Here is a 24968-nt window from a genome sequence, read left to right as displayed (position 1 = left end):
TTCACAGCTTCACCAACATTTATTTTCATTTTATTTTTTAATGTTTGCTATCCTTACTGGAGTTAGGTGGAATCACATAGTTTTTTTTTTTTTTTAATTTGCATGTCCCTTATGGTTAGGGATGTTGAACATTTTTTTGAGTGTGTGTGAGCCACTTGTAATTCTTCTTCTGAGAACTCACTATTTGGTTCTCTGCCTCACTTTTGGAGTGGGTTGTTTAATTTTTATGGTTTACTTTTTTTAAGTTCTTTGTAGATTCTAGATGTTACGTTTCTGTCAGTTGAGTAGCTGACAAAGGTTTTCTTCCATTCAGTGGGTAACCTACTGGCTCTGTTTGTGGTGTGTTTGTCTGTGCAGAAGCTTTTTAGTTTTATGAGCTCCCAGTGGTTGAGTGCTTGTTTGATTTCCTTTGCTGCTGGGGCAGGTAGTCTTTCCCCAGTTCTATATCTTGAAGAGTGTCTTCTATTTTTTTTCTTCCAATGGTTGAAGAGTTTGTTTTTATATTGAGGTCTTTAATCCATTTGGACTTGACCTTTGTTTATGGCAAAATGAGTGGGTCTAATTTCATTTTTTTACATATGGTCATCCAATTTGTCCAACACCATTTGTTGAAGATGCTCTTTTCTCCAGTCTACATTATTGGCAACTTTGTCAAAGATCAAGCAGTTGTAGTGTTTGCTGTAAGGTCTGGGTCTTTAATTCTGTTCCATCTGTCTATGTTTCTGTTTTTAGTTTCGTACCATGCTGTTTTTGTCACTATGGCTTTGTAATATAGTTTTAGATCAGGTATGGTGATACTACAAGAGGTGTTTCTTTTCTGAGGATATGTTTGGATATCCAAAGCCTTTGGCCATTCCAAATGAATTTTGAAATCAATTTTTCAATCTCTGTGATGAATGATCCTGGTATTTTTATTGGTGTTGCATTAAATCTATATGTTGCTTTTGGTAATATTGCCATTTTCACAAAATTAATTCTACCTATCCAGAAGCATGGGATATCTTTTCATCTTCTCAAGTCCTCCTCTGTTTCTTTCCCATCCTTTGTTAATGTTATTCCAAGGTATATAATTTTTTGTTGCTATTGAAAATGGGAAAGCCTCACTGATTTCATTCTCTGTATTTTTGTCCTTTGCATATAGAAAAGCTACCGATTTGTGTACATTGATTTTGTATCCTGCCACTTTGCTGATGGAGTTTATCACCTTTAGAAGTTTTGAGATGGAGACTTTTATTTACTTATATATGGGATCATGTCATGTGCAAATAGAGCTAACTTGACTTCTTCCTTTCCAACTTAAATCCCTTTTATTTCTTTCTCTTATTGCTTGGGCTAGGACTTCTAGTACTATGCTGAAGTGCAATTGTGAGAGTGGGCACCCCTTTCTTGTTCTCAATCTCAGTGGGAACTCCTTGTGTTTTTCCCCACTAAGTATTATTTAGGATTTAGGAACTTTATATATAGTCTTTATTGTGTGGAAATACAAACCCTACATGCCTACCCTTCAGTGTTTTGATCATGAAGTTGTGTTGTATTTTGTCAAAAGCCTTATCTGCATCAATTGAGATGATCATGTGGTTCTTATGGTTCATTTTTATGTGGTGTCCTATGTTGACTGATTTTCATGTGCTAAACCATCCCTGGGCTGTAGCCTACTTGATCAAGGTGGTTAATGCTTTTGATGTGTTGTTGAATTCAGTTTGCAAGGATTTTGTTCAGGATCTTTCCATATAAATTCATTAAGGATATAGGTCTATAATTTTCTTTCCTTGTTGCATCTCTGTCTGGTTTTGGTATTAGGGTGATGCTAGCTTGATACAAGGAGCCAGGTAGGATTCCCTGGTCTCCAATTATGTGCAATAGTTTGAGAAAAATTGTTTTCAGTTTTTCTATATAGAATTCAGCTGAGAAGCAGTCTGGTCTTTGACTTTTCTTTTTGGGAAGATTTTTGATTACCTTTTCAATCTCCATGAATGTGATAGGTTTGTTTAGGAAATTATTCTGCTTTGAATTTAGTTTGGGTAGGAGGTATGTGTCTAGGAATTCATCCATATCTTCCAGATTATTTAATTTTGTGGAGTAGAGGTTTTGAAAGTATGACCTAAGGATTCTTCCAAGTTCATTGATGTGTGTTTTGATCTCTCCTTTTTCATTTCTCATTTTGTTAATTTGAGACTTCTCGTTTTCTTTGCCTAATCAGTTTGACCAGGACTTTATCAATCTTATTTATTTTTTCAAAGAACCAGCTCTTCATTTCATTGATTTTTAAAAATTGTTTTCTTAATTTCTAATTCATTCATTTCTGCTCTAATCTTGATTATTTCTTTCGGTCTATAGCTCTTTGGGTTGGATTCCTCTTGTTTTTCCAGTGCTGATAAGTGGACCATCAGGTTATTGGTTTGAGATCTCTCTGTTTTTGTAATGAAGGCATTTAGGGCTATGAATTTTCCCCTCATGACTGTCTTTACTGAATCACTTAAGTTTTGGTAGGTAATGTTTTCATTATCATTCATTTCTAGGGATTTTACAATTTTTTTTTTTTTTTTACTTCTTCCACAACCCATTCATAGTTTAAAAGTGTGTTTAGTTTCCAGGAGCTGGTGGAGCTCTTGATGTTAATTGTTAATTCTTGTTAATTTCTAGCTTTAAAACAATGCGATCTGACATGAAGCAGGAAGTTATTTGTTTTCCTGACTTTATTAAGGCATGCTTTATGGCCTAATATCTGGTCAGTTTTGGAGAAGATTCTGTGGGCTGCTGAGAAGAATTTGTGTTCTGTAGAGTTGGGGTAGAAAGTTCTGTAGATACCTGTTAGGTCTAGATTCTCTATGATATTATCAAGCTCTATTATTTCCCTGTTTATTTTCTTCTTGGATGATCTGTCTATTGATAGTTGACTATTGAAGTCTCTGACTATGATGGTGTTGGTGTTTATTTCTGTTTTATTATGAAGTATATTTTGCTTTATAAACTGTGGTGCTCCTGTGTTTGGTACATATATATTTATGATTGTAATGTGCTCATATTGGATGATTCCCTTGATGAGTAAGAAGTGGCCTTCTTTGATTTTTTTATTACTTTTGGTTTGAAGTCTATTTTTATCAGATATTAATGTAAGAACACCTGCTTGATTTTATTTCCATTTGCTTGGAATATTGTTTTCCCATGTTTCAACCTGAGATGGTGCTTATCTTTAGTGGTATGGTAGTTTTTTTGAGAACAGCAGATACAAGGGTTCAGATTTTTGATTCATCCTGATAACCTGTGTCTTTTGATGGATGAGTTAAGACTATTAATATTTAAGATTATTACTGTGAGGTTTGAATTAGTTCCTGCCATGATGAGGTGTTTTGTGGGGTTTGCTGCTTTCTTGTGTTATGTACTATTTTGATACTGGATTATTTTGGTTATTGTGATCTTCTTGTTGGCTCTTCAGATTAGTTGTTTGACTGTTCTGTATGGAGTATTCCCTCAAGTATTCTCTGTAGGTTTTGCTTTGTGTTAATATAATCATATATTTGACTTTGTTCATGGAAAGTTTTTCTTTCACCATCTTTTATGTGGGATATTTTTGCTGAGTTAAGTAGCTTGGGTTGGAAGCCATAGTTTTTCAGACTGAAGTGTTCCATTCTAGGTCCTTCTGGCTTTCAGGTTTTCCATTAAAAAATCTGATGTAATTCTGATGGGATTGCCTTTCTATGTTGTGAATTGATTCTCTTTTGCTGCTTTTAACACTCTTTGTTTTTGTTGTTAAGAGCTTTAACGATGATGTGTCTTAGATAGTTTCTTCTTTGGTTCTGCCTGTTTGGTGTTCTGTGGACTTCTTGTATCTGGATGGGCCTCTCTTTTGCAAGATTTGGAAGTTTTTCTTCAATTATTTTGTTGAGTATGTTTTCTACAACTCTGGTCTGGATTTCTTCACCTTCTGTTATACCCATGGTCTGGATGTTTGGTCATTTTAGGGTTTCCCACAAAACCCTGTATTCTGTTTACTTGATTTATTTTTTGAACTTAGCAATTTTTTGGCCTCCTGTTCTATGTGGGGAGGAGGACAAACATGTAAATTTCTGTCTTATCTTCAAAGTCAGAGGTTCTGTCCCACATGAGTAACTGTGCTGGTGAGGGTTCCTAGAGATGTTTGTATAATTTCTGTTTGATTTTTATTTTCTGTTGTGTTATTTTTGCATTGTTTCCATCTCTTTTTTGAGGTATGATTTCAATTTGAGTTCTGATTTTATTGATGCTTCCTACAGTTCATTCTTGCATTTGATCAAGTCTTCATTAAGCTTAATCAACCAGTTGTTGAGGTCTTCCATTTCTTGACTTACCTTAAATTTATTCACATCTCTTTGGAGGGTTCTAACATTTTCTTCCATCAAGTTAAGTATACTTTCAAAAGCTAATGGGATAGAGTAGGATAAACAGGAAAAGCAAGAAAACAACCCTCAGATCTCTTTGCTTTAAGCAACTAAAGCTTATTCTTCCTCAGCACCATCATAGGTATCTTTTGGTATTGGTGATAAGTGTTCTTTATTCCATAACCAATGTTGAAGGGTGAACATAATCAGGTGCATTGTTGGTTACATGGTAGAAGGAATGACAAAATCAGGAGTGTGTTACACTATTAACTATGTAATCATTCCTGAAGCAACACACTTGCTCCTCATTCATGTTCAAAGTGTATGCCATTCTTTTACAGAAGACTAAGTTCAGAGAAATATAATATGACATGTATCCTTTACTGAAATATCACACAGGGCCATTTCCACCACCCTACAATCCCCAGTGCTTTACTCATTTTTCCTTCTTCCCCAGGACCTGATGGCCTCTGTTCTTGTCATTTCCTTAGCTTGACTTTCCCCCAGTATCATATACTTTGGATTGTGTAATATATAGATATTCAAAATGTGTTTCCTTCTATAAATATATGCACTTAAGTTTACATCATATCCTTTAATGGCTTGACAGGTCTTTTCTCTTTAGTCTGAATACTAGCCCATTTTCTAAATGAACCACTGTTATTTCTTCATCTTGTTAAGGGTAGCTTGGTAGTTTCTTAAGTTTTGTAAATACAAATAAAGCTTCTATAAGCATCCTTGTACAGGTCTATGTGGGGGCATAGTTTCAAACGTTTCTTTTCACATGTGTAGTATGTGTGGTGTGGTGTGCTATGTGTGTGCATTGCATGGTATGTGCATGAGTGTTTACAGATTCACATGCAGAGACAAGATAAGACATCATATGTCCTCCTCTGTATATATTTTCTTGAGATAGAATATCTCTATAAGTACAGAACTGCAGGTTTTAAATTGCCCCAGAAATTCTATGGTGTATGCTCCTGCAGGTCAGGGGTCATAGACATGGGTGGCCAAGTACAGCTCTTTATGTGGGTCCTGTGGAATTGAACTCAGGAAGACTCAGGCTTTCTTGGCCCTCCTGCTTGTGGAAAGTGCTCTTAACTGTGAGAAATTTCCTTAGCTCTAGTTGTAAACATTTGATGACAACTACCAAGACAAGAATTATTAGGTCATATGGCAAGAATACATTTAGTTGTGTGGGAAACTGCTGCACTACTTCCCAGAGGAGTGGTACCAGTCAGCTTCACCACCAACAATGAATGGCTGTTCTTGGTGTTCCACAACCTTACCAGTCCTGGGGAAGGTGTTCTGGATCAGGCCATTCCAGTAATGTGTGTACAGTGGAAGTTTTAACTTATTATTCCCCAACAGGTGAAGACCACATGCTCTTCATTATTTCTGTGAGATGTAAGATTAGTTCAGAAAATGAAGTCTCTGAAAACATATCTGAGGCAAAAAAAAAAAAATTATTCAAAATTTATTTCAAATTATCTTTACCTGAAAGGATATATGATTATGAGTTTACAGTAAAAACTGCCATTATTGCACTATAAGCAGCTGAAAATAAACTAGGAAGTCTTATTCCTTGTCTGAGAAAAGAACAATACTTATGTTAGGACTTTTTGAATGGGGAAAAAAATCCATGGATTTGCTAACAACTCTAAAATGGCTCCAAGCATTCTATTACCTTTGCTTTAGAAATTTACAGTGGATACTTTTTTTTAGGACCTTCTAGCTCTGTGTCTATCCATCTTATGAGCTCATTTACCTTGGAGAGGTACCAGATGGCTGGTAAGCTCTGCCAAGAGAATCTTCAAGGATGTTGTAATGTTTACAGACCTAGTTTCTTGAGTCAGATTACCTAGGTTTCATCCTGAGCGGTTTTTCAGCTCATAACCTTGGGAAATGTACATGTTTGTCCTCCTCCCCACATCCTTCTCATCTGTGAGCTGGGGCAGTAATGTACCCATCACATAGATTCCTTGTATGAATTTAATTAGTGAAGAATTGTAAATCAATTAAAATAGTCCCTAGCCTTACATTTGGATTAATGTGCTCCTGGAGTGAAATACCTAAATCAAGCAAGTTGTTAAAAGGCTAATAAAATAAAATAGGACAGTTTTCTCATAACTCAAGTATGAACATTATTATTCTACTGTAGTCAGTCTTAAGTATAGAATGATGTAGACACAATATTTCAATATACCCTTATTTCCTTCATTTGTATTTTAAAAAGGCTCTCAAGGAGGAAGCACAGATTCAATGAAAGATAACTCTGACTGCACCCCTTTCCTTTTGGAATAGTCGCAAAAATTTACCTTAGAGCTGAAGTAAGTAGTTTCCAGGGTTTGTAATGGACACATATCTCTGTGATTCCAGTTACGAGTGGTGGGCCAGGAGGGAGCTGTTGTACTAATTAATTGTAAAGTTTGTCTGCCCAGATACATGCTTCCAGAGCATAAACACTGGCTTCCTCTGTAGAGCTAGTGACTACTGCTTTTTCAGTCATATCTCTTGAGGACTTATTGGGGCTACAAGGTGAATGAACTTTTGTTGTTGTTGTTGCTCTGATCCTTGCAATTGTTGACCTTTACTCCACTGATATTTCTAGGTATTATTCTAAAACAGAATCTCAAAAAGTATCTTTGTATGATTAATCAGTTTTGCTAACTGGAGACAGAGGAGTGTGACACTTTGTGTGCTAGGTTTTTCCTATAGCTACTTTTTATTTTAATCTTAAATTTTATGGATTTTTTTTTTGTGCCTTTGGCACTATAAGAGGAAACTAGTTTGGAGTGGTTGCTGTGGCCATAAAGAATTGTTTTATCGAATGCCAAGCCACCCTTGCCCATTCTGCTATTACTAACGCAACATTAATGCTCCCACTAAATCACAGAAACACTAAGGAAACTGAAGCAGAGTGTTTATAGATATTTAGCAATTAGCTAAGGCTAATAATTCCTATTTATGGAATAACAAATAAAACCAAGCAAATGTTTTTTAAAAAAACTGTAGCACATTTTAAATAAAATATGTGGTTACATGTGAATTTTTGCTCTTAAGAATGTTAAAAGAAAGCTTTGGAAATTATATGCATAGAATGGCTTGTAATTTATCCTGATTCTAGTTCTGCTTTTGAAAGTGAAACAGGGTTGGCTCCATGAATTGTACAAAAAATGTTTAGTTCTGTAAAGGACAATAATAGTATCAAAAGGCTGATAATGCATCCATGCTTAATGCAGTATTATCTAGTTAGATTTCATACTTGGTAACAGAAATGATAATGGGCATAATCCTAAAGAGACAAATGTATTATTTTGAAAAGATTGATTTAAAAATAAGGTTTGAAAGTATTTGAGTGTTTACTTTCTTCCTCTTGGAAGCATAATTGCTGTTGTTTTTCCCAGCAATGTATGAGGTAGGGGTTACTTCTATTTATAGGTTAGGAAATGAAATATTTTGTAGTACACAGAAATAGAAACACACAGCTAATAACAGGTACACAAAGTTAATAAATGGTCAGACCAGGATAACCCCATGATTACGTATTCTTTATTCAACACTCTTAACAATGGCATTATACTGACTGCCTGCTGAAAACCCCTGTTCATCATTGTTGACATCAGCACTGCCAGTAAATAAGCATTCAGCTTTAAACATTGCAACTTACTCAACTTTTATTTATTCATGATAAAAAGGAGGATATTGAAGTCCCTATGTGGTTTTCATCATAATACAAAATTTAAAAACATATAATAGAAGAAAGTTTTAGGAACTAGTTGAGAAATTTAGAAGAATATTAGAGAATATAAAATTCCAATATTACAGGGCTTTAAAATAGGCCTAGATTTTGTAAGAAGCCTATTTGACCCTTCTTTTATAGTAAATCATTTCTCAAATTTAATAGTGTATATCACCACTTGAATGTGACTCTTAGAGTGACCTAGATTATAACACTAGCTTTCATACTTTATTCCCTATGCCTCATCTTTATGATAGAAATGTTGAAAAATTCAGCATGATGCTATATCTGGAAACTCTTTCTTAATTCTAACCTTAAACATTTATTAGAAACTATGTAATTCAGTATCTGAAATATTTTATGTTTCAAAAGGAAGGCTTCTTTTGGACCTATCATAATTGCCAAAATTCTTAGTCATTCACTCATAGCTTGAAAGACATCATAATTAAGAGCTATTTGCTAGAACTCAGGTCTCCATGGCACGAGAAATTGTCTATGTCAGTGATGATATAACTCACTGTCCATAATGGGTAAATTATTTTTAGGATAAACACAATTTGCAGTAAAAAACAAAACAAAACAAAACAAAAACAACAGGTATCCATCAGGATTGTCTCAGGAAAACTGGAAAATATATAAAATATAGTCATCTTAATATACACCGTAGTGATATAACTTGTTTTTAGCATTGGAATTAGTCTCAACTTGATTGAAATGCAGAGACACAATGAAGGTGGAAGACTTCCAGAAATAAACTTGAATGCTATATAGAATTGTATGGATAACCAGTCAATACCAAGTATATCAGAAAAGTTGGGACCACCTAATCGGCTTTCTCTTTCAGTAAGGTAAAAACTTTCTTCCTCATGTTCCCAAAAAGAAGACCAAAGAACTTATAAATTGGATGTTCAGGCACTTGAAAACTACAGAGAAAGTAAAGAGTTAGAATATAAGGGAAATATGAAGATCAAATGAGATTAGAGCACTTTGGGGAGTCAGTTAGCCCAGAGTAGCAATTATCAGTGTAAGAGGGTGTCAGGTCTGACAGAACGAAATCTCACAGATTACCTTGTATACCTCAGGGGATTGTCATAGTAGGCCTGAGTCACTAAGAAGGGAGCCCTGAACAATCTATCTTCCTTGTGGTTGGAAACTCCAGCATAGTACTGCAAGAGGGAGTAAGAGGCAGCACAGCCCTCACAGGGTGCCTCTGAGTCATTTGACCACCTAAAGTTGGATTGAGGTGAGAGCATGTGTTGGTGGAAGTCAATTGGGGTTGAATGTCAAAATAGAGATTCAAGCTTATGACTTATTTCTTGCGGGCAAATGTAAGAAGTTTTACTTATTTTTGTTTTATCTAAGCTCTAGTTTCCTCTACTGTAAACATGAGGGTAGTAATTAAGATGGGCAGTAGTAATATCAGTAGATAATAGTTAGAAGGGGTTATTCAGGATAATTGTGAGGATTTTGTAAGCATGAGTTGTCTTCAATAACAGAATATCTTCAGATCTCATGGAAACAGACTGACAAGCTCATGCAGACCAGAAAATCCACAGTATTTTTACTCAGAACAGATAAATTGCTCTTCACCTTTAAATATTTTAGGGGGAAATGTTGGGGTAGAGCAGAGAAATATCCTGAAATGTCAATAAAGGGTATATATTCTCTGTGTGGATTTGGGTGGGGTTGCATATATAATAATATGGAAGGATGGCTTTTATCATTTATTTAATATAAACAATTTGATAACATTTGAATTGCATGACAATATCTGATGTCAAGTGAACATGTAATTCCTATTCCTACGTGTAGGGTAATTGTCATCATGAAATATTTCATGAGAAAAAATGACTGACAGTGTAAAGCAGCAATATGAAAATTACTCTAGAGTATTTTTTAAGTAGATAATTCACAGCTATAATATTAACTGTAATAAATATGCTAGTAAGAACCTTGATGTATCCATGTGAATCCTTCCCACATCTCAAGTGGCTAGTCTAATACCAATTAAAACATCACAGATTGCTATTATCTTTTTACACTATTATTTTCATGAATTAATTTTAGTCTCAAAAATCAGGCCTTTTCCAAAGGAGAATACATTTAAATATCTGAGGTACAACTGTGAAGTCGAATGTCAGGACCCATAAATATCTGTAATTTCAAATTCTAAAGATAAAGAATCATGGGAATAATTCTAGCAAAATTAAAGATGGAGGAACTAACCTTTTGGGTCACCTAACATTCTCTTTTCAACTTATAGAGAATCCAAACAGTTCTGTTTCCTGCTTCTAAAAGGGTTCATCATTTTTCTTTTTATATACATTCATTCCTTCCTTTGGTCATTTATTCATCCATATACATATCCATACACCATTGGTTTTAATATTTTAGTTCATAGGTATTAGGCATTATTTATGTATCTAAAATGCTGCTTGGTCCCAAGGAAAGAAAAAAAATATGTTAATGTTTTTCTTTTACAGTAGCTCACATTTTAATGGGAGAAATCAAAAGGTTAATAAAAATGCAATGAAACATATATTAGAATAGAAATATGGACAATGTTCTGACTTGACAAATCATGAAAATATAATGTTTCTTTTGAGTACTGAAGCATGCACAATTCAGGCAAAGCTAAACATATATAAAGTTAGGGTATGTCATGGGGCAATACAAGTTTAAGGAACTAAGTAGTGAGGCATGACCATGTCTTTGAGCATCTATGTTTTTGTGGAAGCTTTTAGAACAAAGAAAGACAAAATGGGTGGATTGAGTGTAATCATAAAGGGCTTTACATATCATGAACAATAATGTGGGTGTTTTTCTGTAATGAGACAGTATTATAGGTTTAGCTTTCTTTTTTTTTTTTTTTTAAGGTTTAGCTTTTTAAGTAATGATGGCAAAGCAGAGGAGGAGGGGCTACAAGGGACAAAACAAATCAGAACATGATCCCAGTTGTGCAAAACCAAGCCTTGAGGAAGATAGTGACAATGGGGCAGAGTAGGGAGCAGATTAGGAAGTTGACTAGAAGCTGATTAGAGATCATGATCTATGGGAGAAAGATATACTTTTCAATGGGGCTGCATAGAATTAATATTCCCTAAAAGACTACATGGTTTTGAACAAAACAAAGAAAATGGAACATTGGAAATATATAGTTGGTATGATTTTTCCACCTATGACCTGCTTCTTCTGAAGGACAGGAGGCTCTTCCAAACTTCCCTGAGTTTCCCTCTTTGTCTTCAGCCTCTGCTGCACTCAATAATAGGTCATGGCACTGACCTACTTCCTGACTATCTTGACTCTGATCTGTCTATGTAAAATCAGCTAGTCTTAATGGATAACCAGGACTCAGAAATTCAGCCCTTCCTTAGACTATGACTTTAAGTTACATTTTCCGGTTTGGTAGGAAGGGATCAAAGTTAGCAATGATGGGACAAAGAGATCTGTTTTAATTGCTATTTCTATTGTGATTCAGTCTTCTCTTTGTGATTAGTTTTAACTGTAGTGACCTCTCAAATTCAAGTAGTCAGTGTTTTACTTTACTAAAGCAGTCTATGAAAACCCTTCTGTTATTTGATCCTAATGGCTAGCTTCTCTTCTATAAGATTTACCTGGTATTATTATTAGTCATGTTTTTTTTTCAAATTTCTATTCAAAAATTTTAAATTAAAATAGTATGTTTGATATAATTGGAGTGCTTTGGGAAAAAATGTGAAAAGAAACCTCTCAAAAATTTATTAATTGCAGCTGGTAAATGGCATTGTGTAGCATTCAAAGAGATAATAAAGATTATAGAATTGATAGAATCAAGAATAGCAATATTGAATATTAAAAGTGAATGTCTGTGGATGGTGAAACTTAAAAGTTGGTTAAATGAATTTATTCCCTCTATCTGCCCTAAAGGGTACATGATTCAAGTTCACACAAGTCATAAATTACTACATGCATGCATATTCAGACAGCCCAGAAAAGTTTAAGACTGCAAATTTTCAATGTTTAGTCTTTAAATATTGCTACATAATATTATTTTTATAAATCTTGGATATTTCTAAGTTATAATTTTTCTGTGTTCTTTCTTGCTTGAAGTTACTTAAATAATTTTCTTTGGTTTGAGCAGTATGTTTCCCTACATATTCATAGGAAAAGCTTACTACCCTTATTTTACCTGCTTGCAAATGCTGTGTAATTATGTTCACCTACGGATATGTGTGACCCTGAGATTTAAAACACTGAACATTTGTAATCTTCTAAAGGCAGTATAAAACTATTTGTTGGAAGTCAAGGAAGTTACTGTCCTATTGTTTCTCTATGACTATTAAAAGTGTCTCGTTTCTCCCTCCCGTTTGCTTCCTTGAACAGTAGAGTACCTGACATGTGTTTGTTCCTTAGGCAAACGTGTAAAACTCTTCAAGTTGGAGTGGAGAAGTAGAAAGTTTCTGCTGTGCCTGATGACAATTTTTGATTTTCCACATTCAAAATTATTGTGGCTCCACATTAGCGCAGTTGTGCGAATCCTAGTGTTGGTCGAATGCTAAGGAAGGGGCAGAAGTTTCCTTGAGAAGTAAAGATTCAAAACAACTCCAGAAATGAGCTCCTGTCTCGGTTTATTTCTCACAGAGCAGCAGGTGTGTACGCCATGTTAACAGGATTAACTGTGACCTACTCTTTCTTGCAGTTAGCATTCAAAGGAAACAATGAACTTGGGGCAGTTTTAAAGATCCAAGTGCAAAGAATGATTTGGTGGTTAATAAATAAAGTGATAAATTAATTTGTTATAAAAATGTGGAGAGAATATCTTCTTTGAGTATTCTTGAGGCCCATATATTGGACAGTGTGTCCACAAAAAGTATGTTGTGATTGGTGAACCCTACCTTTATAATTACCTGCTATGGCTCTGTAATATCGCATGCTCAGCCATAGGAGATAAGGAATATAAAAAACCTGATTGGGGGCTGGAGAGATGGCTTAGTGGTTTAGGCTCTTGTCTGCAAAGTCTAAGGACCCAGATCTGATTCTCCAGATCCCATGACGTAAGCCAGATTCACAAGGTGGTACATATGTCTGGAATTTGTTTACAGGGACTAGAGGCCCTGATACATCTATTCTCTCTCACTCTGTCCCTGCTTAAAAATACAAACAAACAAACAAAAAAACCTGGTTGAGGATGTAAGTCAGTGGTCAAGTGCTTATCTAACATATGTGAGGCCCAGCACTCTCAAAAGAAAGAAAACCCTGGTGTATTACTACACATCTGTCAGTTTTCTACCAGCCTCTTTATAAATTAGCATGAAAAATCACTAAGCCACCCAGCTTTCACTTCATCTCCATGAGCCAAATCCAGACTGAATTCTTACCCAGTGGTCCATTCTGTATGCCTTGGAATTGCACAGTGCTAGATGTCACGTCACACCCGCGCATTCACTATTACAAACAGATAGACTTAAGGATTTACATTTTGAACATCTTTAGAAATTTCATACTCCTGAATTGTGGTTTCATAATGACAAACTCTCAGCTGGGAGATGGGGGACGGAGATCAAAGCAGCCTACATGTTAAACATCATTGTCTGTGTTGTTCTGTCTTTCAGGGAATGGATTTTAGGTTAACAATGTACCAAAACATTTTGTTTGTTTTTTGTTTTGAGGTAAGGTCTTACTCTAGCCCAGGCCGACCTAGAATTCACTATGTAGTTTTAGGGTGGCCTTGAACTCATGGCGATCCTCCTACCTCTGCCTCCCAAGTGCTGAAATTAAAAAGCATGTATAACCACGCCTGGCTAAGATATTTTTTTAATATAAATAATTTCACAGTCCTGTCACATATTAAGTTAATCAATGAATTTAATTGTGTGGAAGAAGATAGGGATAGAGAGGAAATGTGCTATTTCTGCCATGTTTTCAAAAAGTGCTGGCGCTGTATTTGTCCTACAAGTGACAGTAAATCCTGTCAAAATGACAGCACCAGCTCATTGGTTCAGACAGGTGTCTCAAAGAAAGGTTTTTAGAAAGAGCTATTAGCATTTGTAATGCAAATCAATTAGGAAGTTATGATTATGTGTCAGTAATCCTAAACTACTAGAAGAATTCCTTAAACTTTCAGCCCACTTTTTTTTCCAAATTCTGTTCATCTTAGACTCATTTTAAGCACAATTTTTTACAGTATACATCTGCTATATATTGTATGTAATGAATCTGAATTTCTTGAGGAATATGCATTTTCACCAGTATTAAACTTTTAAAGTAAAGCTTTGCTGGAGAAAGTGGATATATAGCTATCAATTCAAATTATTCCTTTAGAAATGAGAGATGAGTCTTAAAAAAACAGCAAAGTAATATCATAGCTAGCAGGTAAAGTTCATTCCAATTGAGTTTTTCAAAAGCTTGGGTCTCTAAAATTTTGAATCCTAGTATATGCAATTCATATTTCAAAAATCAACTCAGATTGCCATTAGGAATTTAAAATGATTATGTTCTTATCTTAGTGAGGTTTTTTAAAAAATAATATTTTTATTTATTTATTTGAGAGAGAGAGAGAGAATGAGGGAAAGAGAGAGAGAGAGAGGGAAAAAGAGAGAAAATGGATGCACCATGGTCTCTAGCCACTGCAAATGAACTCCAGATGCATGTGCCACCTTGTGCATCTGGCTTATGTGGGTACTGGGGAATTGAACATGGGTCCTTAGGCTTCACAGGCAAGTGCCTTAAGCACTAACTTATCTCTTCACCCCCTTAGTAAGGTTTTAAAGGTTTCCAAAAGATTTATTCTTAACCTGAAATTGGTTGCAGTTGCCTTTACTATTAGTGTGTGTGTGTGTGTGTGTGTGTGTGTGTGTGTGTGTGTGTGTGTGTGGTATCCCATTGGGAACAAAAAGAAAGTGTGTGAGCTGGAGGACCATGGAAGGAAAAAGAAGTCTTGTCCTAACAAATTCTGAAAATTCCTTAAGGAACTTATTAACTACCCAAAGACAAAGCAAAGAGTAGTGTGTTTGCTAAAGGTGACTGCCACCCAGAGGCTCAGTGGTCTGCTCCTGTATGATGGATGTGCAGAAGACAAATGTCACATGCTTTGATGAGTCTCATAGGACAACTCGTAGCATGTACAGTTTTCAGCATTCCAATCAATAATGCAGGTTCTTTGGTTCAGCCTCGCTTTTTGGTTGAGAGCTTCATTTGTGCAGCATGAGGAGCTAAGAGCCATTGACAGATGTGTCATTATAGAAGAGCTTACTCGTTCTGCATGCTAATATAATGATTATATTTTTTTTTTAGGAAGGAGGAAGTCTACCCAGTGGGATACCTCTGCTTAATTTAGAGTGGTCAGAAAAAAAAAAGTTATCCCATTTAGAAGTATTGCTTAAGGTTGGCAAGGGAATTATAAAGAAACTCAGTACATGTTACAAGTTTGGCAGATAAGAACTCCAGAGATGCAGAGATTTTAAGATGACTTAACCAAATTTCTAAAACTAGCATATAGCCACACTGAGACAAAATTCTGATATCCTGAGAGAAGAAAAGGCTGCTTCATGTCAGTCATTTCTAGTGAGTATGATTCTCTTCTATAAACACAGAATATTGCATGCCAGGTCCAAAGACTCTTCCCACTTTCTCTTTCCACTCTGGTGTTCACATTGAGTTTATACCTCAACATGAGTGGTTAGCTCCAGAAATGCTCTTTGTTGTTTGAAATGAAGGAGTTAATTAGAAAGATGAGCTAAAAATCGTTCAAGATCATTTGGTACACTTGCTGACCCATGCTGGCGTATCTACACATGACCTTTAATAACTGCAGTGTAAATAAATGTTGACATATCTAGCCCCAAAAGGTTTTTGGAAAGTTGAGCTGTGGTATGAAAAATCAGTTATTTTCAGAGCTATGAAGATTATCCCATCACTCTGAAAGTACAATGTGGGCTTTTGTAGAGATGAGCATATTGATGAAGTTGGTTCATATGTCTTTGCCTACAATACCTCAACTACTCCTGAAAGCTAGCTGGTCAGCTTGTTTGTATATGGATATGCTAGATGAACAGGTGTTGTTAATTTTGCAATTCCTCATTGTGTAAGGTGTTTGAAGATAGGATAAGTGTGTTCATGTACAGTTATGAACAACTTAATGGCAGTTTTTCTCTAGCTTAAATGATAAAACCTGTTACTGTGGAGTAATGATGCCTTAATTGTACATTTAGTACACAGACAGTGAAGCTACAGCTTAATTCATGTACTTGGACGAGCTACATAAAAAAATGCATTTGCAGTGAGCAGCACTTATATTCCAAGAAAGGAAAAGTTCATTCAAACCAGCCCTTAAGATTATGAGACTATTCTATCTTTCCTTTTACATTTATTGAGTAGGCTAATTTTTTTGGAATGCTAGCTGAAAATGGTGTCTATTTGTGATGTCATTAAGCAGCTATATTATGAAGATTGGACACAAAGCACATTAAAATTTGGTGCCTCCTCTAGGAAATATTGCCTCAGTCCTAGTCTTCTACCTGTTTAAGGAAAGAATGTTCATTAGACAAAATAAATGTTTCACTAACAATATGGGTATTTTAGGAAAAAATTAACTCTATTTTTGTTAAAAAATAAATGAGACTGACTGCAGGGCTCATGATGTTTTGTCTTTTCTATTATGGTCTGTGTGATCATTCATACACACAAGGGTATAAATGTTGTTCAACAGTTCCTCCTAAAAAGATTTTAATGACCAGATTAGAGAATAGAATATGATATTTTATAAATTAGGCTAATAGACAATTCACATCAGTGCATTGGAGCTGTGATAGTGATTTAACAAATCTATATAGACTGCAAATTGAGCTGAGAGTCAAAGCTAATTTGAAGTATGTATAGAGCTCAATTAAAAAAGCAATATCAGAATAACTGTATCAATAAAAATAGAAAAATTCATATCCACATTTTGTTTTGCACAATCACACCACATTAATTTTTTAAATTTCTGGATAAAGTACAATGCTGATTCCATAAATATTTATCCTACATGAAAAGATTCCAAGAAGTTGGACCATGGAAAACACAGGAAAAGTGTTAGAAGGAAGAGAATCATGAATTTGAGAAGATGTTATATATACTTAGAACTAAGGGCAATATTAAGAATGCAGTGACTAAATTCTGATGCCTTAAATGTGTGTATAGATATAGGTGTGTGTGTGTGTGCATATATATATATATATATATATATATATATATATATATATATATATATGTCATGTGTCTAACACTATTAAGAGTGTGTGTGTGCATATGTAGTTACAAATATATGGTGATCCTGTTTCCAGCACTACTAAGTGCCCACCACTATGTTTAGCAGTTGGTCTCTACCTCTGAGCTCACAGACCTGTGGTATGGATATTCTAGAACACAGCTTAACTACGATCATGCAGTATCATCAGCAGAAGTATCCATTGATTTTGGGCAGTTTGGTGCCAGGGATCAACCTCTTAACCATTAGTTTACATCAAATTGTTTGAAAAGACCCCTTTTCACCCAAAGCCAGCCAATAGAATGTCACGTTATTGACATATGACCTTTCTTGTTATCAGTATTATGAGAAGAAAGACTTTCAAGATGAGTTACTATAAGAAATGGAAAATTAACTTTAATTCAGTCAATATTCATAGATAAACAAGAAAATGGGCTGGAGAGATGGCTCAGCAGTTAATGGCACTTGCTTGCAAAGCCTCATGGCTTATGCTTGATTCCCTGAAACCTATGAGAAGCCAGATGCACAACATGGCACATGCATCTGGAATTTATTTTCAGTGGAAAAAGGCCCTGGTACACCCATTCCTCCCTCTATCTCCTTATAAATAAATTAATAAAAATAATTTTAAAAGCAAATAATAATAGTGTCCTACGTTTTGTATCTTGTTTGTGAATTACCATGAATACTGCCTGCAAGTATTAATGACTATATAAGAGGGATGTTCTGTTTGCAAGTAATATTTGATTGAAATGTATGGGACAAGGCAACAATACCATCCTCACACATGGGGACACTGAGGATCACACAATTTAAATAATTAATATTATTCAGCCCCATGGTTTTAGAAGGTGATAAGACAGGGATTTGAACCCTGGCCATATGCCCACACAGCTCGTGCATTTTGTCTTATGGCTGTCTGTATAATACGTTCTGCTTATTATCTAGTCAGCAGCACTTGAACTTCAGTCTTCATGAATATTATTGTAATAGTTTTACAAGATTACCTGCATACTCTGGGAAAGAATAGATTCTTGAATTTCCTTCTAGTATTATAGATTACTTTCATTTTACAATAGATGGATGACATTTTACAATGCTCAAAGTATAAAATGCAGCAGTATAAAATAATTGACATCATTAATTTGAAAAAATAACTAATATTTTATAGGCTGTTTTCTTGGTCTTATTTTCTTAGTTTAAATTGTTAAATATATTTGACATGATTTTCAGATGAATTTGGGAGAAATTTAATCACCATTCTAAAGTAGAACCGGTATTAGTGGATGTTTCTGGTTTATAGAAGTAGTACTTTTTGTTTAATGCTAGAAAATGAGCTTCTTCATCCTGGTGGGCCGTCATCAGCAAAGCTGTGCTTGGAGCTGGGGAGGCTATTATTGTTATTGCTATGCCTGCATTTTGCGTGAGTTCACATTCCAACAGTTGCATGACCCCAAAGTGGTTGTTATGCAGCACACATGAATAAGAGTGACAAGAACAGTTGTACAAATTCTGGCCCTTACAAAAGCAAATTAACTGAGGTGGTAATTATAGCAATTGAAGCTCAAGGCATAATTACAATTGTCATAGGAATCACAGGACCATTTCTATCCTTGGTGCACTGTGTACCTGTACCCCCAGATCAAGAAGACCCTGTGCATGTATGACGGCAACTGCTGTTTCCTATACCATAAAGCTGACTTCATTGCAGCCCCAAGTTTTTAGTGAAAACTTGCTGAAAATCCTCCTTAGAAGCTAGATAGGAATCTTCTAGGAATGCAACTTGAGCAAAAAGAGTAGAATTTAAGTTTAGAAAATATGAGAAATTATCTTGTAGATTAAAATTATATTTACTTTTGCAACCACAAATGTATCCTTTAGTCAAAATCAAATAGTTAAAAAGATCAAATCCAAAACATGTTATCCACTTTCAACCTATTAGAGTTGATTTCTTCTCTAATTTGCAGCTCATGAAAAGAGTCATCTAGGAATATAGAAAAAATTTCAAGTGTGAGAGAGTTGCTTTAGTTGCTTTTAGTTTATTTAGACAACTGCTTCTTGTTTGTTTAGGCAATTACTTTTTATGCTCATACTTAAATTTTTTCTAAAAATTGTTTTGTCCAAAAGAAACATCTTAAGAATGTTCACTTAGGATAGTCTCATATTCTTGTGTATGGATTATATATTTATATGTGCTTATATGTATCTATCATCTATCTGTATGTCTGTCTGTCTGTCTATCTATCTATCTATTCTATCTATCTATCTATCTATCTATCTATCTATCTATCTATCTATCTATCTACCTACCTACCTACCTACCTACCTACCTACCTACCTACCTATCATCTATCATATGCATCCCCTACAGAGATAGAGAAACTTGGCTTTGTTCACTAGCTTTGATATTGTTCTGAAAACTTGGATATTTTTGGAATAACATGAACAAATTTTAATACACAAATAGTTTGGGGAATCTCTTCCCAGCTTTTTCTACATCAAGATTATATCCATCAATGTCATTAGTAGATGACTTAGAACTGGGGCATAATGGGAATGAGGACACAGCCTGGTTTCATACACTCAGTGTGACATGTTCCTCCAGTTCAGTTCTACCATATTGTTCCAGTGCCCATTCTGAGCCCCAACTGAGCCTAAACCATTTGCTCTTTCTCCACATTTTCTTCCTCTCCTCCCACTCTTCCTATTATTTCAGCATAAGTTTTAGAAATATGGTTCCCATATTATGATTCATAAATTTTCCTCCTGAGATAATTTCTGAAAAAAGCAGATGATCCTTACTGAGCTAATGGGAACAAAAGATTGTTTTAATAAAGCTTATGGATATGTTTTATTCTAAAATGTTTCTATATTTCTTATAGTAGTCAACTATCCCCATCAGACATATATGACATAGAATCTATAGAAAACAATATTTTCTTTCCCTTTTCCTTCTTCCATGGACTCTGCTCAGGAGTTGTTGCAGTCCGGTTTGCATTTCTGGTAGAAATCACCCAACCAAGAGCAGCTTCTGGGAAAAAGGGTTTTATTTTGGCTTACAGGCTTGAGGGGAAGCTCCATGATGGCAGGGGGAAACGATGATATGAGCAGAGGTGGACATCACCCCCTGGCCAACAGAAGGTGGACCACAGCAACAGGAGGGTGTGCCAAACACTGGCATGGGGAAACTGGCTATAAAGCCCATAAGCCCACCCCCAACAATACACTCCCTCCAGGAGGCGTTAATTCCCAAATATCCATCAGCTGGGAACCTAGTATTCAGAACACCTAAGTTTATGGGGGACACCTGAATCAAACCACCACAGGAGTCCTTCACAGAACTTTTTTGCAGTGAGGACTCAAGGGCAGATAAGTTGATAATAAGATTGGAGTCCTTTCTGAGATATTTCCTGCTCCAAGAAGCTCTGTAATTTGCCAGAATGTTCTTGTATCTGCTGATCTAATTTTTTCTATGCAGGTGTGACACTTGAAAAAGTCCTTTTTGTAGAATGCCAGTTTACTACAAACAGGAACAATGTCACTGCCCTCATATTTTCAAAACACTTTTGAATTTTCTCATTTTTAGTACAAGTTGAGATCAGCCATGGCAGAGCAAAATCCAGAGTTAATTCATTACTTACTTTAATATTTCCATTTTCTGCAGTTGATGAGAAAACCACAAAACACAACCGGCTTACAAAAAGATTATTAAAGTATCAGGAATTATGTAACTTAATAAAATATAAAGGATTCACATTACTTTAAAAGCTTCATGTTTTGTGATAACCATTGCTAGAGAAGATCTTATAGGTTATTCTCTGAAAATACCCTGCTTAGGGTGCCTGTGGAGGGGGGAGGACAGGAAGGAGGCTAACAATGGTACCAACTTGACTGCATTCCCTGAGTACAAAATTAATAAAGAAAAAAAAGGGGGGGTTGGAGAGATGGCTTAGTGGTTAAGTGCTTGCCTGTGAAATCTAAGGATCTAGGTTCAAGGCTTGATTCCACAGGACCCAGGTTAGCCAGATGCACAAAGGGGCGCACACGTCTGGAGTTCATTTGCAGTGGCTGGAGGCCCTGGCAGGCCCATTTTCTCTCTCTTTCTCTCTCAAATAAATAAAAATGAACAAAAAATATTTTTAACAAAAGAAAAAATACCCTGCTTAATAGGAGTGTAGAATTTGAAATTCATTAATTCATTTCCTTTCTCTCTTTCGTTCTCTGGCTATCTGTGTAAATATAAATAATGCATGTAGTCAACACTATGATTCCTGTATATAATAAGGTATGAAAATTTACTGTGAAACTTTGTAACACTTCTAATAGCATTATTAGCATATGGATTCAATCAAATTTATAAGAATGTCTGGCATACTGAAACTTGGTAAATCATTGCATAGCTTCTTCCTTCCTTGTCTCTCTAAATATTTTTTGTTCTTAAGAACAGATGATTCTTTTTATGAACATAGAAAATTCAAATAAACCCTTCATTTTTATAGCTAATTTTATACCTAAAGAATAGATTTTATAGAGCCAGTCCTCAAAAGCTGAGTATATGGTTGGATTATATTTCAGTGAACAGAGGTCCTTAACTGAGCTCTGGTGTGATGCATTTGATCTTTGGGTTACACCTATCAAGCCTGCAAATGAGTAGATTCCCAGAGTCACTTTCTGTCTGAGAAAGATACTACTGTCAGAAATGATTACTTTGGTTATGGCTGGAGTCATTGGAATCTTTATGAAAGAGGGCTACAAATATTATGAAATGGAATGAAAACAAAAAATCTGTTTTGATAAGTGGAAACCCAAGGACATAGTAGTAATTTTAAATACAGCAATATGTTTTATAGAGCAAGTTCCAGAGCTACCTGCTAATTATCTGTTCTTTGGGTTCAGTCATAACATTGTCCTATTATGAAGTGCTGATGATATTGTCTGCTTTCTATGCAGGTAACCCATTAACCAAGGACAACTCAAGTGATCCTCAAGACTGGGTACATTGAACATATGCCTAGAAACTTGATTCCTGAGGTGATCTTGAAGATTTTTATACCTCTCAGAAAAGACCCTCCTGTCTATTTCCAAGGGATTCCATGGCTTGCTACCAGCTTCTTGAAACCAAGACTTTTGAGATGTCGGACATAAACTTCGATGTCCTAAAGACATCATCAGACTTGAACTGTGCCCAAGGGCAGCACTGCTGAGGGAAGCTGATGTTGCTTTCACAGGGCTGGTGTGGAGTTGCTATTTCTAGGGTAACATCAGAGACTGTCACCTATTGGGTTCCTGGATGCAGCTGTTACTGCTTTTCTTGTTCCTGAAAGCTGTCTCCCAAGTGCACTGTCCTTCTGTCATGGATGTGTTACTGGGTCCTTTCTTCATTGTCTAAGTAGGACTGTACACAGCTTTGATGACCTTTCCTTTGTGAACTTCTTCTCTGGCATGGTGTAGACTGAGGCATTTTTATTGCTATCCTAACCTGGGATCTCTGAAAGTCTACACAATTTACCATCTTATAGTTGATTTTGTGAAAGGAATGGAAATATATATCCATTGATAAAACTATTGTTGGCAAGTAATAATAATCTGAATACAACAATCATGTAAGAATGTATAGACAGGCTGACATATTTCCCCAAGGCTAATCCATGACTGCAGCTCTGTCAGTTAAATAGATAGTAGTTAGAATCAGATTAAGCATTTTCATTATATAGTACTTTGTACTGCTGGTCAACCTTCCATTTCAGGTTTTTTTTTTTCTTTTTTCTTTTAAGTGGAATTTTTCTTTATTTTTCATACTTCTTACTGCTTTTTTTCATTCATAGAAACCAACAGTGAGCAGTCAAGTCAGTAGGTAACTTTTAATTCCCCAAATATTGCCAGGGCTGCATGTGAGTTTCGATCTCTTCTCTTGAGCTTTGTTCACTTAGAATTATAGTATTTTTTTTTAAACTACCCTTTTTGTCTCATTTTAAAAGATTGTCTCTTGCTTGATCCCAGTGACTGTTTGAATGCTTATATATTTGTTTGTTTGGTATGTTGATAGAATAAATTGTTCATTTTCCTTGATCACAAAGGTATAAATATTTGCTTATAGTTGTTCCATTCAGTTTCTTAGTCCAGTATTTTGTCCACATTTTCATAGGCATTTTAACATTAATGATTTTTGGTTCTACAGGCACATCTTATAAATATTTAAAGGCCTTAAACATTTATTTACTTTTTCTAAGTTGTTACAGAATGTATAATTTTATACTACATTTTCCTTGTTTCACTTGTGGTGTGGAGGGAGAGAAGAATGAGCATTACATAGCCACTCTATAGTAATATCTTACAAACTTGTAGTTTGAACAAATGTAATGGGAGGATTTCTGGTTCTGGGTTTTACTTATTTTAGAATCATCTGAAGATGCATCTAATTTTGTCCTTACAGGAATCCCATTATGTTAGTAAAAGTTTGAAGACACTTTGTACATTAATACTCACTGGCATGGCCAGTTAGCCACATGCTTGGTTTCCATAGTGGAAGCTCACATGTCCTAGGGAATTTGTCCCCATTAGTCTATAACAATATTCAAAGACCTATACCTTAACCCAGACTCTTTATTGTGAAGAACAACTAAGATCATCAAATCTGATAAAAATTAAATTTGAAAAATGTACTTTGAATAGTGAAATAGTGCTTACTGCCCCATAAGTATGTGGAATGAAAAGACTTTTCACCTCCATGTTATGTAATCATACTAACTGGATGGTTCTGAGTGGGTTTTGCAATGGCTCAAAACTACACAAAGTCATAAACAGCCATTGTAGTAGAGATTTTGCATCAATTCCAGTACAATTAATTTCTTGGAACAAGAGGAAAACTATATTGTTTTGGAAATTATCAAATTGGTTTGTTTGAAATTATAGATTATGTTTCTCATTTGAAAAACTATGTCCTTTAAAACAACACTGGAAATTCTGTATTATATAAAAGTGTTATACATGCATATCCATAGAAAAATAAATGGAATTTCAAATATACTAACTAGATTATTCTCAGTAGGTTAATGTTGTGTCAGAAAAATGTGAATAAAATTGGGATATAAAATGGAGTCTCTTTCCCACTCTGGAGAATCTGTTTGCTTGGCTTAAGTTACTTACTAGTAAAACTCTGAATCCAAAAAGAAACTGACATAAATTCTTACATCCTTTTTAAATAAAATGTGTGGCAAATCTTTCCATTTACATAAGATTCCAACATCTAATTTGCTGCTTTGCAGGAAACAATGAAGTAGACACATTGCACTTGTGAAACTTGGTGGAATATCAACTGTGAGCACAAATGGAAAATTCATGTTATTATGAAAACTGTTAGGAGCTTACCTTTAAAAACATACAAGAAGCTACAGAAAATACCACAGGGGATTTCTGTTTATACTTTTTTCATCTTCCCCTAGTGATTACACTTTTCACAATCACAAAACACTCTTAAACAAGAAAGTTGACATTGGTACAATACTATAGACACAAAACAGTATTTGTTCAGATTATTTTCAGTTTTCATATCAACTGTGTGTGCTCTTTTTTTTTTTTTTTTTTTAAATTCAGTTGATATCCTGCCATTGTAAGATATTGGGACATGGGTTAGATCAGAGAG

The 24968-nt window shown here is 35.1% G+C and overlaps 1 protein-coding gene across 4 annotated transcripts in view; it reads left to right on the top strand.

Moving 5' to 3' along the window:
• Positions 1–24423, top strand: part of Tafa2 (TAFA chemokine like family member 2) — a 517412-nt gene extending 492989 nt beyond the window's left edge. For 3 of the 4 annotated variants that reach the window (XM_004650044.2, XM_045151649.1, XM_045151650.1), the window contains one exon: positions 22277–24423. In XM_004650044.2, the coding sequence (XP_004650101.1) occupies positions 22277–22288 (12 nt within the window). In that variant the 3' untranslated portion in view covers positions 22289–24423. Of the gene's footprint in view, positions 1–12492; positions 12729–22276 lie in introns of all 4 variants that reach the window. The other variant, XR_006637686.1, reaches the window with a different exon arrangement.
• Positions 24424–24968: the final 545 nt, after the last annotated feature.

The sequence above is a fragment of the Jaculus jaculus genome, chromosome 6 (genome assembly GCF_020740685.1).
Source record: "Jaculus jaculus isolate mJacJac1 chromosome 6, mJacJac1.mat.Y.cur, whole genome shotgun sequence".
Classification (NCBI taxonomy): domain Eukaryota; kingdom Metazoa; phylum Chordata; class Mammalia; order Rodentia; family Dipodidae; genus Jaculus; species Jaculus jaculus.
Note: the sequence above shows the minus strand (reverse complement) of the source record. Positions and strands in the feature narration are given on the sequence as shown.